Source organism: Struthio camelus, chromosome Z, assembly GCF_040807025.1.
Source record: "Struthio camelus isolate bStrCam1 chromosome Z, bStrCam1.hap1, whole genome shotgun sequence".
Classification (NCBI taxonomy): Eukaryota; Metazoa; Chordata; class Aves; order Struthioniformes; family Struthionidae; genus Struthio; species Struthio camelus.
Window position 1 is genome coordinate 11,899,051 of NC_090982.1, and position 13,663 is coordinate 11,912,713.

General features: G+C 44.4%; 1 protein-coding gene across 2 annotated transcripts; it reads left to right on the forward strand.

The window, feature by feature from the left end:
- The first annotated feature begins 1,227 nt into the window (after window positions 1-1,227).
- On the forward strand, window positions 1,228-12,795 carry CHRNA6 (cholinergic receptor nicotinic alpha 6 subunit). Of its 2 annotated transcripts, XM_009687572.2 has the most exons (6): window positions 1,228-1,367; window positions 3,803-3,942; window positions 5,643-5,687; window positions 6,780-6,889; window positions 7,011-7,998; window positions 10,735-12,795. In XM_009687572.2, the coding sequence occupies exons 1-6, from the start codon at window positions 1,289-1,291 to the stop codon at window positions 10,855-10,857; spliced, it is 1,485 nt and encodes a 494-aa protein (XP_009685867.1). In that variant the 5' UTR covers window positions 1,228-1,288; the 3' UTR covers window positions 10,858-12,795. The 2 variants fall into 2 exon arrangements, with proteins under 2 accessions (XP_009685867.1, XP_009685868.1); XM_009687573.2 differs by lacking the exon at window positions 3,803-3,942 and having other exon boundaries at window positions 1,297-1,367.
- The last annotated feature ends 868 nt before the right edge of the window (window positions 12,796-13,663 follow it).

Consider the following 13,663-nt stretch of genomic DNA (forward strand, 5'->3'; position numbering starts at 1 on the left):
AAGAGAAACCACTTTCTCATCCTGAGAGGCCTTGCCTCTGCAGTCTGCCGTCTGAGGGGTGTCCTCATTCTTTTTACAGCTTTTCTTTTCTCTCCACACTTTTACAATGTAGCTGCCTGGAAATCAGCAGTATTTCTGTTTCCATCTAACCATCCATCCAGTCACTCTGACTTGTTCATGCTGAGTTGAGCATACATAAAGGAGATTCCCTGTTGGAGCTGCTTTCAGAGGGGCTGGAGGGCACCAAGTCCCCTTTGACGCCATCCACCCCTCCCCAGTTAAACAGGGCACTCACTTTCTCAGACCTTTTTCCTGTAGTTTCTTTTCAGGCATTCCCGTTGCAAGGACACCCATACTGAATGTCTGAGGAGCAAACACAAATTAACCTTTACAGGATAGGGATCTTTGGGGTTTTTTTTTAACTTCTGTGACTAACAGTAATGCTCTATCCTAGTGAACCCAGCCTGTTAGCTACTCCTGTGACAGCACTTGGTGTTGTTCCTTCAGTCTACTGCTCTGTTTCCACACCAGCAGCACACCAGCACATGGATCACACCACAGAAAAAAAATCACAGGAAAACTGATGTTGTGAGCTGACTTGTCTATCAGGAAAGAATTTAGCACGCTGAGATGTTTTTATCAGATGGCAATAATAATTTTGTTTGCCTTAGAGCTGTCCACCTGGAAAACTGTCAAGCAATTCTGGGACATGATGCTCTTTCTATTTCAAGGCTGTTTCTGGCAGAGGTGTTAAAACCACAGAGCATCCATTTCACTTGCAGCAGAGCTGGTCCTCAGCCGTGAAAGTCAAGTCGTTTCATACCTGCGTATTCTGACAGACTCACTCAGGTGGGATCTGTGAAGAAATCACACCAAGCAATAGCTAAAGCGGCTGCTTTTGGGTGACTGTTCTCTAGGCAGTGGGTGAAGGGCTGGACAGATGCCTCCCCCCTCCACGAACACAGCCGCCTTCCCTCTCTCCTGCACGCTCGTACATTCCCCCAGAGGCAAGGGTGAGGGTGACTGGAAATGTGAAAAGTCACCTGATCGAGCACTGCCCGACTCCCTTCTCCCTGCGCAGCATAAGCTCTCCTCGCCTGGTGACAGCAGGAGCAACTCTGCAAAGCTTTGCTGCGCTCGGGAGACTGCAGAGTTCACTGCAAAGGCAAAACTGAAATCTTTGTACCACCTGCTTACCATCCAAGAGGCTTCTGTGTCTCCTTGCCTTCTGTTTCTGGATTTTCCCAGACCTCTTTCCTCCAAACGAAGGTCCATTCTTCTTCTGGCAATGCATCCTGAGAGATGGCTGTGTTGGCGTTACCCTGCGTTCCACGTGTGGGTATTTGTGATCACATCCTTGATTAAAGGTAGGCTGTCCTTGACACTCATCTCTAAAATATCTTCTAGTCACTGTCTGTGCTTCTGTTTTCCCGGAATTATTTCAATGTAAAGTTTCTACTAGCTATTCCTACCTCGAAATCTATAACGGTTTAGCAGTATTTTAAGGGAGTTAAAGCAACACTGGTTTTCAGACATAATAAAACTCTTCATTTCGGTCTGGTAACTGTTTGAGAAACTGCTTCTAGCACAGAACGGAAAAAGAAATAGGAGCTCTACTGATTTTGCTAGGTGCTTGAATTTTGCCACTGCTTAAATAACGCAGGCTAAAGATGTGCGTGTCCTGTACTCACACTTTCAAAAGTGAGGACTCAGTATGTTTTATTCATTATTGTTTGCGATTTATTGCTAAATGCACTAAAGTGGTTTCGGCAGGATTTCTGCTTTTAAGTCACTACAGCTTCTTTGAAAGTCTCACCTCTGCTGATGACCAAAACTCACATTTACAAATTATTGTGTTTTTTTTTAGCAGGGTATTAGGCATTGTCTTAAAGCAGCACAAACAAGATGAGAATACGTAAATAAAGTATGAAAACGAAAGGCCTGAAAACTTGCCTTTTCAAAATGTTACTTTATTTTGAAACATGTTTTCATTACGAAGCCAGTAAGAATATTTCAAATGAAAGATGATTTTAGACTCATTGACTTTCCTCCTGAGACTTTGTTAGTGAACCCTATGTCCCCCCAGCAAGGTTCTTCTAGTTACAGTGGTGGTGAAAGGGAGATTCGAAAAGAAAACTACGTTTCCTTTTTGAATGATACAATACACAATATACAAGCATCCAAACTCCATAGGTTGTCATATATCTTCTCTAGGCTAAAGGGATGAAACAAAACATCAAGTCATGGAAAGGTTACTGGAATTTTCTTTCCATAAATGAAAGCCACCAATAACCAACATTTCAGCTTTTTAACTGTGATAAACTGTGGAATATAAGCATGCCCTGTATCACCTTAGAGGCAGAAACATCATTTTTTAAAGACAGAGAAAGGGCGGCCCACGCATGAAATCAGTGCTGTATGCTGAGACTAAGCATCTCCCTATAGGACCCCTGTTCAACCACAGGCCACTGTGTTCCCTGGAGGAAACGCTAAATGCAAATTTATGTCCTGTGCCATACCAGAGACCACTCTACCTAACCCAAACTTCATTTGGGCTTAAGGTTTCTGCAGCCATCAAGGCTGACTGTGGATGCTTTCTTGAAGTACTGCAGTGTAGTTTGAGTCTAATGTGAAACACCATGACCATGTATGTGAAACAGTAATTTTTCTTCATTCACATCAATAATACCCTTGGCTGCATCTTGCAGCCTTGACAATATAGCTATGGTCAATATGAGAAGCTAGTTCTAAATCTTTGCTCTATGAAGTGTTTTGACTTTAAGTGCTGAATTATAGTAATGGGTTGAAATAGCCAAGTCACCCAAGAAAGATATTTTTCCAAGCTGGTGTCACCAGAGCCCACGTGATCTAATCCTTCCTTTTGAAATCAAAGTTTCTAGCCTTTAGCCTTGTGAAAATAACTATTTCGGATTTGGACTGTGTGTAATGGATTCAGAGCATTCATCTTGAGTCTGCAGTGAGGCAGCTCAATCCCTGTCACATAGCTTATCCCCGCTGAACCATGCAGCCTGTCCTGCACTGACTGAGAGTTACAGCTATGACCTGCTTATTCCCTAAGAACAGCTCTGTATGTCAGAAGTGCCTGGTATTTTATGAGAAATTGTAACATTTCCACTTCTTTTATTACCCAGCTTAATGAACAAACATCCTTCTGAGTAGAAATTGTTCTAAAGAGCTGAAATAGCAAACCTGAGGATAAAATGTACCCGTAGCTTTTAAGGCTAGGAGGAATCTTCATGATCACCTAATCAGACTTTCTGACACAGATTTTAACCCAGTAACTGCAGCCTCAAGCTTTCAGTTTCTGAGTAAGAAGCTATATTTTTCATAAACTCTCAGTTTTAAAATAAAAGCATCCAAAGGTGAGTTCATTTCCAGGGAAGCTGTCTTTCTCTTCTTTTGGCTGAAAAATGCATGCTTTGCTTCTGTTCAGAATTTGCTCGGCTTCAGCTTCCACTCACTAGACCCTGTTCTACCTTGGGCTGATATCAAGGTGTGTCAAGTGGAGTCTTTGTGGACCATATCCAGCTCAGGGGACGTTTCCATTCAGGCCATCACCTTCAGCTCTGAGGAGAGAGGGAGCAGTGGGCAAAGTCCTGCAGGAGAACGCTTTGACAGGCAGCATCGTATGAGCTCTCTTCTCTCTCTGCTTCTGGGTCTTGGTATACGGTCACAAGCACAGGATCCAGAAACATGTCGTGGAATAGCACATTGTCCAACATCTTCTTTCCCTCTTCCTTACCTCTAAAGTAGCTGTCCTTGTTTATTTTTATCAACACAGGTGTCACAGCCTGTGAATCAGAAGAACGACTATTTCATAAACTCTTCTCCCACTACAACCAGTTCATCAGGCCAGTGGAAAACGTGTCTGATCCTGTCACAGTGCATTTTGAAGTGGCCATTACCCAGCTTACAAACGTGGTAAGACTCATTACAGTAGGCTGCTGAGACATGAGGGTGGGAAGAGAGCTCAAGTGTGCAAACACAAGTAAACTGCTAAAACAGCAAACATAATTGTGATGATTGCACCTGAAAGCCTCATGGCTCACATTATCATGTGCATGCAAGTGTGTATGCTGAGTCCTTTCCAGTTCTGTCTGTAAGCCAAGTCCCTTCAGTGCTCTAATGAGTGGTTCAAACAGTACTGATTTATTTTCTGTCTCTCTAATGTCAAATCCCTCCACTCCAGGGAGCAACCTCCGGCCCCCAGAGTAGCAGTGCCAAATGGTCATGCCCACTCTCCACAGGACCAGCCCACCCCAGAGCCATCTGCCTGTGTCCGTATTGTATAGCATGTGGCCTGGTTCTCTCCTGGGGCCGGTGTCATTTCCCAGTGGCCCTGAGGCATAACATCTTATTTTTTCCATATTTAGTTCAGTTTGGTCCGTTCAGAATAACGTCAGAGCTGTCTTGCAGCCTGTGGAGTGGTCTTTTCAGACACTGAACGGGGAACAAGCGTTGCGTGTTGCGGAACGTGTGTGTACAAGGGCGAGTTTGCCTAAAGTGGGAAACCTGCTGGGACAGCGTAGAGGGACTGTGTGAGACACAAAACCTGGTCTGGTTGCACCCATATTGCCTGTGAAGTTTGCTCTGTGAAATGAATTATTGGCAGAACAGAGCCTAGATGTCAATCCTCTGGGTGCACAATGAAGCCAGGGACAAGCAGAATGGAGTAAGATTCAGGAGCAGCTGGGGAGTTAAGTTATTTGAGAGTGTAAATAAAGGCATTGTAAGTCCTCGTGGTGGAGACAGGGCTTTGGCCTCTCGTTTTTTGGAATTAGTATGTCAAAGTTTTTTGTTTCCAGATTGCAGATAACTTGGCAGATTTCTAGAGTTTGCTTCTATTTTACCCAACAGCCCCTGGAACTGCCTTTGGGAAAAAAAGGGAAAATGATAAATAGCTGGATTTTCTGAAGAAACATTCTCATAAATATTGCAAATATCACCCTGAATCCATAAATATATGTAATCTGATTCTTTGCAAATTCTTCTAGGCTGAAGGCTCGTTAAAACAGGACCCGTCATTTATTTTTGTGCCTTATGCAGCACCTTCCTGATTTATCTCTGGCCGTAAAAAGGAGGTGACAGTACCACAGCCACCTAATTTAGTGCTGGTTCAATGCATCTGCTCCAGGAGCTTGCACAGAAATGCAAGAACACTGCCCTATGGATGGCATTTTCCCTGAAGTTCGATTAGTACTCTATGGAGGCAAGGCATTTTGGAAACTGAATCCAACAAAACATACAGCTACAAGAAGAACCTTGTTCCACTTTCAGTGGTCAGACTAATCGTATGCTTTGTCTTCATGCATTCAAGCCCCTGGCGCACTCCTGGTGTGTCAGATATTTGGGGGTCACCACCCCTAAAAAGAATTCTGTAGAGCTGCAGATTACTGTGTAGAAATTTAAGGTCCCTGGAAACAGCCTTGCTTTGCCTAGTTATCTTTCATGAGCACCCTGGAAATAGCCTGTGATCAGCTGAGACTCACAGACCAGAAAAAGCTCATGTTTGCTAATGTGGAATACTAGTTTCCACTTCTATCAGAATAAATCTGTGAACATCTCAGGATACTGTAACAGATTTATGGAGTGATGATGTGCATGTCTGTGTTTGCTTCTAGGATGAGGTCAATCAGATAATGGAAACCAATTTGTGGCTGAGACATGTAAGTGACTGCTTTGCATTTCTTATGTATTTTGCATAGATAAGATGAAGTATGTGTTACCTTGAAAGTTAGGTGCGCAGAATAAGTGCTTGCTTAGTAAAAAGGATTTTAAAGGTATATATAAGGAAAAGAATCTCCATCAATCAAAACTCCATTTGAAAAAGTCATTTTCATTGCATGGTCATATTTCTGAGGAGAGAGAAAGTGTCACCCATCTCTTCTGTGCAGTCTATTCTCCTCGAACTCCGTTATCATCTGTTTATCCAATGAATTGCACTTAGCTGGATGGATCTGCTAAGGAATGATTAAATGTACAGCTCCACAATCCCAGGTCATCTCCATTGATGCTTCCAGCCAAAACTTTATTAGCAAAAGGAACATACCTCCTTTTCTCCTGACAGTTTTAGCAGTCATAAACAGACAAAGAGCCTTAGAACATCCAAATTGCTGAGAGAAACAACCGTCTTCCACCACAACCAGCTTCCTTCAGGCCCTCTTTGCGGTCTACGCAAAGCTTTCTGCAAACGCTACTGTGCTCACAGGCAGGATCCCCAGGGTGAGCTGCACGATAGGGCGCTAGATAGCAATGCAAGAGATCTGCAGGACATCTCTGGCTTCCCTGACTTGGCAATTCACGGCCCCTGTGCAGCTAGTAATGTCCCCTGGCAGAGACCGCCTGCTACAGTGTGCATATGTAGCACCTTTCTCATTCAGATACTGATCTCCTTCAGCCTTCAGGATTCACCCTGATACCGACAGCAATAATGCCTGTGTTTTCTGTTCAAACTGGGGAGGTAACCTTACACAGGCCAGGGTCTGCGCTGCTGCAGCAGGTCAAGGGGAGGTCTCATTGTCTCGGCAATCAATATCCTAGCTTAACACAGAAGAAGAGAGAGCAAATCAAAGCGAGCAAAACTTGTGCATCTCCAGCATTTGTCCAATGCATGGCCTCTTGTCCTTTGAGCTATTATCCCCTTTCACATATGCTGTGATTTCAGTCTCTATTACAGCCTGCCATTTTCCAGGCAGATCCGAGAGGCAGATATTTGCTGATAACAATAAATTTATAATCCTTACTCATTCTACTTTTAGATTTGGAACGACTACAGATTGCGATGGGATCCCACAGAATATGACGGCATTGAATTTGTTCGGGTACCAGCAGATAAAATTTGGAAGCCAGATATTGTGTTGTACAACAAGTATGACGAATGCTTTTCCATTTCACCCTTTCTCTTAGAATTTTCCTCGTATAATGCCCCTGAAAGGTGTTCTTTTACCTTCATGGTCGTTTTCTTTTCTTTGCCTCATTTTTCTTTCTAGTGCTGTGGGAGATTTTCAGGTTGAAGGCAAGACCAAAGCCCTCCTTCGCTACGATGGAATGATCACCTGGGCCCCACCAGCTGTTTTTAAAAGCTCCTGTCCTATGGATATCACCTTTTTCCCATTTGACCATCAGAACTGTTCGCTGAAATTTGGTTCGTGGACCTATGACAAAGCCAAAATTGATCTTCTGATCATTGGTTCCAAAGTAGATATGAATGACTTTTGGGAAAATAGTGAATGGGAAATAGTTGATGCTTCTGGCTACAAACATGACATCAAATATAACTGCTGTGAAGAGATCTACACAGACATAACATATTCCTTTTATATTAGAAGACTGCCAATGTTTTACACCATAAATCTAATCATTCCCTGTCTCTTCATCTCATTCCTGACTGTGTTAGTTTTTTACCTGCCATCTGACTGTGGTGAGAAAGTGACTCTTTGCATCTCTGTGCTGCTTTCCTTGACTGTATTTTTACTGGTGATCACAGAAACGATCCCATCCACCTCTTTAGTAATTCCCCTTGTAGGTGAATATTTGCTCTTCACCATGATATTTGTGACTTTGTCCATTGTCATCACTGTGTTTGTCCTGAATATACATTACAGAACCCCAACCACACACACGATGCCCAAATGGGTAAAAACCATCTTTCTTAGCCTGCTCCCAAAAGTCCTGCTGATGCAGAGGTCTCTAGAACAGCAGAAAAAACACACTTCCAGAAAGACCAAGAAAGGCTCAACCAATAAGCCAAGCAAGTCAAAGCACAGCGAGCACAGAGATGCTAAATTACAGAAGGAGCAGCTATGCTGTCACTGTGATAGAGCAGCTGAACTGGCGACCAGCAAAAGCAGGCGACTGAGCCGTCAGTCGCTGAAATGGACGGCAGAGCACGTGGACTACTCCCCAGAAGTGAAGAATGTCATTAGCAGCGTTCAGTTCATTGCGGAGAACATGAGGTCTCAAAATGAAACCAAAGAGGTAAGGGGGTGTTCACCCAGCTGGGCACGGGAAAACACACAAGAGGACAGCGAGCGAGGGCTGAAGAACAGCCCTTAGGAGGGCAGCCCAAAGGAACTGGAGTTGTTGGGGCGGAGAATTCTGAAACCTGCAGAGGGGTCAACATTTCCTACAGAAAGGGAGGAGATAAATCATCCATTAGGGGTGGAATAAGAAAAGTGAGCTTGTCTGTTCTTCATCTATCCCCAGCGAATAATTTAAGCAGCAAGTAAGTTTTAGCTTACACATGGGGACGACCCTTCTCGGGGGAGGAGAGGAGCATCTACCTGTGGAGGCCATGAGGTATGAGGTAAATGAGCATTGATCAGCAGTGGTTCAGGCAGAGCTGATCCTGCCGTGAGGCAAGGGGTAGACTAGATGAGACTTTTCAAGGCCTCTTTCAACCCTGCTTCTTTAGTGCCTCAAAAATGACCCTTTTGCCGCCTGCCATCTGCTCAGCCCTGGTAAACGGCAATGCCTTGAGGCCAATAGTGCTGTTTACCGAGCAAGGCGCTTTTCTGCGTTAAAAAGGGAGCGTGGTCCCCAGCTTCCACAGAGGCGCTTTGGGGTTGCACTCACAAAGAGAGTTGCTTTGAAGGGGTTTCCAGTTCAGGCATGCTGTCTGAACAAGCAAATTTTGGAACTGCTTTCTGATGAACAGGGTTGTCTAGCAGCGCTAGAGAAGAGCAATTCTCAGCCTGTGATAAATTTGGTAAAGATATTCCTTTCAGGATGCCATTGCCTGTACTTTGTTTCAGTCTTGTCTGTTTTGAATTTTTTACACTGATATGACTAACTGCAGCTTCAACAAGCAAGTATTTTCAGCCACGACAACCATGCTTTGAAATAAAAACCGAGTTTTGGGGGAAGACAGCTGAATAAAAACAGAAAAGAGACGCATAAAGGCAGACTGAAGAAAGAGAGAAGGGGTTTTAAAAATGAAACCTGGCATTTGGACTCATGGGTTTGCCTACAGGAAGTTATAAATATTTCATCCTGACAAAAATAATTGTCATAGGAAATGATGCAGGTTAGTATTTTAAGGGCCCAAGTCCTCAGGTGTAAACGCAGGTAACTAAAAGCAGCTCCGACAAAGACTGTCAGACCACCTAGGCCTCACAAAGAATAAGAATCATCAGACACTCCGAGATGTTTTTAAAAGTATTTCAAACCTAATGAAACATTTACCTTGACCAGTTTTGAAATGTTTCCTTTGGGTTTTGAGTTTCTAGATGCTGTATGAAGGCAAAATCCATTTCAAAATGAAAAACTGCTGTTTTCCTATTGAAAATAATGCAAGTGTTTTGTAAGGAAAACACTGGTGTTTCTATCAGAATAATTTGTTGAGATCAGCATAAACTGAGGAGGCTTCTGTGCCACCCCCAAATTACTTTCCCCCCTCTTTTTTGTACACAGTGGAGAAATTTTCGTGACAAAACAGGAACCTAACATTGAGCGCAGGGGTATGGTTAGAACTGGTGAGTGAAGTACCTGGGGTGATCTGGCACTGCGTGCCAGGCCCAAAACAAAAGGTAGGTGTCTTTCAGCACAGAGGAGATGGGAAATGAGCTGAACCTGTGCCCTGGTGTCTTGCTTGACCCCAACATTTCAGTCCTGCTCTCACTGCCACTCCAGCTGCAGAAAACCTGGCCATGTAGCCTATCCATCTGGTGTCTTTGATGCACACCAAATAAGCAGAGGTTCTGCGTGAAGCAGTCCCGGGAACATGCCGTTTTGATTACACAGCTCATGACAACTCTTCCATTGCCAGTTTTGCTGATGCGCATTTTGCAGAGCTCTTCTGCCACATGAAATCGCATTCTCAGACTGACATGTGCGTCAGCAGCTCTGTCTCTTAGCTTTCAAGGTATATTAGAGGCCGGACTTTTCCTCTGGGAACAATCCCTCTCTCAGAGCAGGGAAAAAATGGGGTTCATTCACAGGCAGGGACTGAGGAAACATTTCTGCAGGCTGCTGCCTGCTTCAGCCAGACATGCAAAGCCATCTGGGTGATACCATGCACTAGCACCGTAGGAACAGCAGACCTTTAAAACGGTGGCAACATTTACAGCACTTACAGCAGCATGCTGAATTTTCTTTCACAAGAAGCACAGTGGCAGCCTCTTGGAGGAAAACACCAAGAAACTGGGAAAAGAAAACAGAGGGGAAGAATCCTCAGTGGAGATTATGTAGAAAACACGAGGCGTTATACGAGTGGATGTTCGTCCTTTGATGCAATGGTCCACATACGTAGGTACAGTTTAGAAGGCAGTAACCGCATTGTACACATTTCTAGGGTGCATGTCTCGGAGGTAAGGAGTTCACCCTGCCTGCAGCCGGAGCGTGCTGAGCACACGTGGTGCTGCACTTCACTCTGTCAGGGCCCTTGCTTTGCTATAGTCCTCTTGCTCGGTTTGCTTAAACATGTCGAGTCTGAGCGGAGTGGCAGTGGCGAATTCAGCCAGAGGAGCCAAAAGCGGCAGATAGTTCAGGGAGAGGCTCAGAAATGGGCCCAGATCTTATGCAATGATTATACCCACTCTTTGAAAATCAGCCCCCTCCAAAAACACTTGAAAACAACAGCAAATAGCACTCTATTCTCACCCGTACATATGTCTTTCTTCCTTGTCCCACAAGGGACTTTTCTATCATATACTGTCAACTCACAAGCGCATGTTACGTTACATGTGGTTTATCCTTTCTTTCTTTCTCTTGCAGGTGGAAGATGATTGGAAATACGTAGCTATGGTGATAGACAGAGTGTTTCTCTGGGTATTCATAATCCTCTGTGTGTTTGGGACTGCAGGCCTCTTTCTTCAGCCTTTAATAGCAGACATATAACCCCGATCCACTGCTCTGTATCCATTTTTGTTGTATTTGCTTTTTAATTCAGAGCTGTTCCCTACATTTCTCTCCTCTCTTGCTACCCCTCTGCTCAGCCTGTCCTCAGCATCTACCCATAAAGGGAAGGTCAGAAGGGAAAGGTCCTCTGAGAAAGAAAATCACACAAAGTATCATGAGAAGGGGACTAAAAATTGGAGATGAGCATGTGGTCTTTTTAAGGCAAAACTGCTAGGATTTTTATAATGTCTGTCTGACTTTGCCTCAGTGAGATCAGCAATAATAAGACCAAAGGGGGCCACTAACCAAACTTAGTGAGTTTTCCCCTTGCCCTCAGACCAGAGGTAGGTATTAGGACAGTTCAGGCACTTTTGAGTATCTTACCCAGAGCGGCCTCTACCTGGCTGCGTATTTTTTCTCCAGGTCCTAACTCTTCCTTAGCTTTGAATTTATTTACCTTCCCTCACTCTCTGTCTCTCTCCTTGTCGTAGTTTTCCATATGGCACTTGAATGAGGAACCGTGGTCTTACTGACCAGAGGAATGCTCTTTATTGAGATCTTGTGATGGGAAAGCCAATAATACAAATAAAAGTACAATCAAACTGATGACCTTGACCCTATGACATCTTGGATACAATCTAAAATGAGGTTTCCCCAGCTTTAGCAATGCGTGTACCTAAATGAAAAATCTGAGATCAACAATGCACACGTTTATGTTTGTACTTGAAGTCAAACAGGTCTTAAGCACCTGTTCATAGTTATAGACAAACCTGCTTGACAATTTGCCCTCCATGTAGCCTCGCAGACACCATCTAGAGCACCCTAGAGTCATCACAGAGGAATAACGTGGTGGCAATACAGAAAACCAGGAAAGATCAGAAATGTCTGTAGTTTGAAATCCACGTTTGAAATGGCTGATTCTTCTATCACTTAGCTTTGTAGGTGCTCAAAGTCCCCTTTGCTTCCTGCTACCGAACACCAAACAGTCCGCATGGTGAGCTCCAGCAGGATTTCCAGGCCACATGTTTCTCTCACTGGCCTAACAGTGGTCCCCATCAACGAGGGTCTGCTCTGAAAACTTTTGCTGGCTCAGGCTTAGACAAGTCCCGCTCGGGAAAGGTTTGTCCCTGAGTTTGTCCCCTGACAATGCTATTCACTTGTCACAGACAGACTTGGCTTGACAGCGTTGCTCTGACTTGGGTCTTCCTGTGGTCTTAAAAAAAGGGCAGACTTGACATCATAGCAGCAGAAGGCTAGCTATCGCGATTCCCATACAGAGCTGAGCACCTTCATCCAAACAGCTTTGTAGCAGATTTCCCTTTGCTGGCTCCCTGCGGGTGAATCCTGTGTGCACAAACCTACTCTGTAATTGCAAGGATGCTCCCTTTGGGGCTGAGCTTGCTGCTGTGAAACCAGGTGCCAAATAGTATGGAGCTGCAGTGTCCTAGTACAATAATCCTGAAAAGTTTTCCAGCCATGCACCTGATGGCGTTTCTAAACTATGGTCAGTCTACCCTCAGGGCTCGTATCTGTTCAGATTCCTCATGGTTTTGCCCCAAAGGCTTCTTTACTGAAAGGCATCATTCCTATTGATGCCAAAGGCTTCAAGAGTAAAAAGACCTCCCCCCTTCCTCCCCCCATTATAGGCGACTCTGACTTTAGCTCTACAGTGTAAGTACAGTACTTTCAGTGCCTGCAATGTGTCAATGTGTGCTTTGAATGCCGCCATTTCTCAGGCGAGTGTGACTCCTTGTTTCTTAAGTCCCTGACTGGCCTTTTACTTTTTCTGATACTCCCTGAAAAAACAGATGAAACTAGAATATACAGCAGAGAATGACAAGAGGATAACCATCTCAGTCCAGTATTTGAAATAGGTAAAGTCTATTTTCTAGAAGAAAATAATATTTTCTGTAATCCACCTGATGATGGACTGTTGTATGGCTGTGTAGTGACTAGCAGACAAACGTATGAGCAAGCATGGTTTATTCTGTCAGCCTATTAATTAAATACAACTCTTGGGACACCGTTTCTTGAAGAATTTGTATTTTTTCAAAAGCTCACAATCGTATGATAGATGCAGAGATGCTACCAAATAACTTTTGCTGCGCAGGCTGCTAAAACAGCAAGGAGTGGAGGGGAAAGCAGGGGAGTAGGAAGAGGAGAGCTACTTTCTAAGCCTGAAAGCTTCATTCCTATGGGGAAGACATCTGCCATCCAGCATTTTCTGTTGACATCTACATCCTTGTGAGCAACGGAAAGTATTACGGCTGCAGGGGTATGGCTTTCCTGGGGGCCTCAAACACAGGCCTTGGATAGCTAGGCTTGTCAGCCTGGTATCCTAAGAAAGCAAGCAAAGTAATGTTCTGTCTTTCCCTGGGTGCTGCTGATGCACCATTTCCCCTTCTTTCCCTCCACCCACTAGCTTTTGGATCCTTTGGCATTTTCAGCTGTGTTTGAGAGGAGACTAGAAGCCTTGTATGTGGTTATGTTCCTGCCAATTCCGTAAAAATAGGCAGCTGCCTGGAAAGAGGAAGGACCTGGTAAGCATCTCACCTCGGGGAGAGCTGCAGCGGGGCCACATCTGAGTGGACGCTGAAATACGCACACAAAAGAGGCATTTTTTGATTGCCTCTATGTGTTTGCAGGCCAATGACCAACAGATTTACGGAAGCTCAGGAGCAGTCAGTTTGAGGAAATAATGAGCGGCGAGGCTACAGACATAGAAAACCTGGAGACAGGCCTAGAGCCGGAGGCCAAAAGCCATGCTTGTGCAGAGTATTCACATGTCTCTCACCCCGAGAACACG

Bases quoted from the DNA above. Each gene is read 5' to 3' on its own strand.
- CHRNA6 (XM_009687572.2), top strand. From the start codon at position 1,289: ATGCATCCTGAGAGATGGCTGTGTTGGCGTTACCCTGCGTTCCACGTG. The intron at 5,688-6,779 runs GTAAGTGACTGC...TTCTACTTTTAG, and splicing joins CCAATTTGTGGCTGAGACAT to ATTTGGAACGACTACAGATT. The intron at 6,890-7,010 runs GTATGACGAATG...TTTTCTTTCTAG, and splicing joins GATATTGTGTTGTACAACAA to TGCTGTGGGAGATTTTCAGG.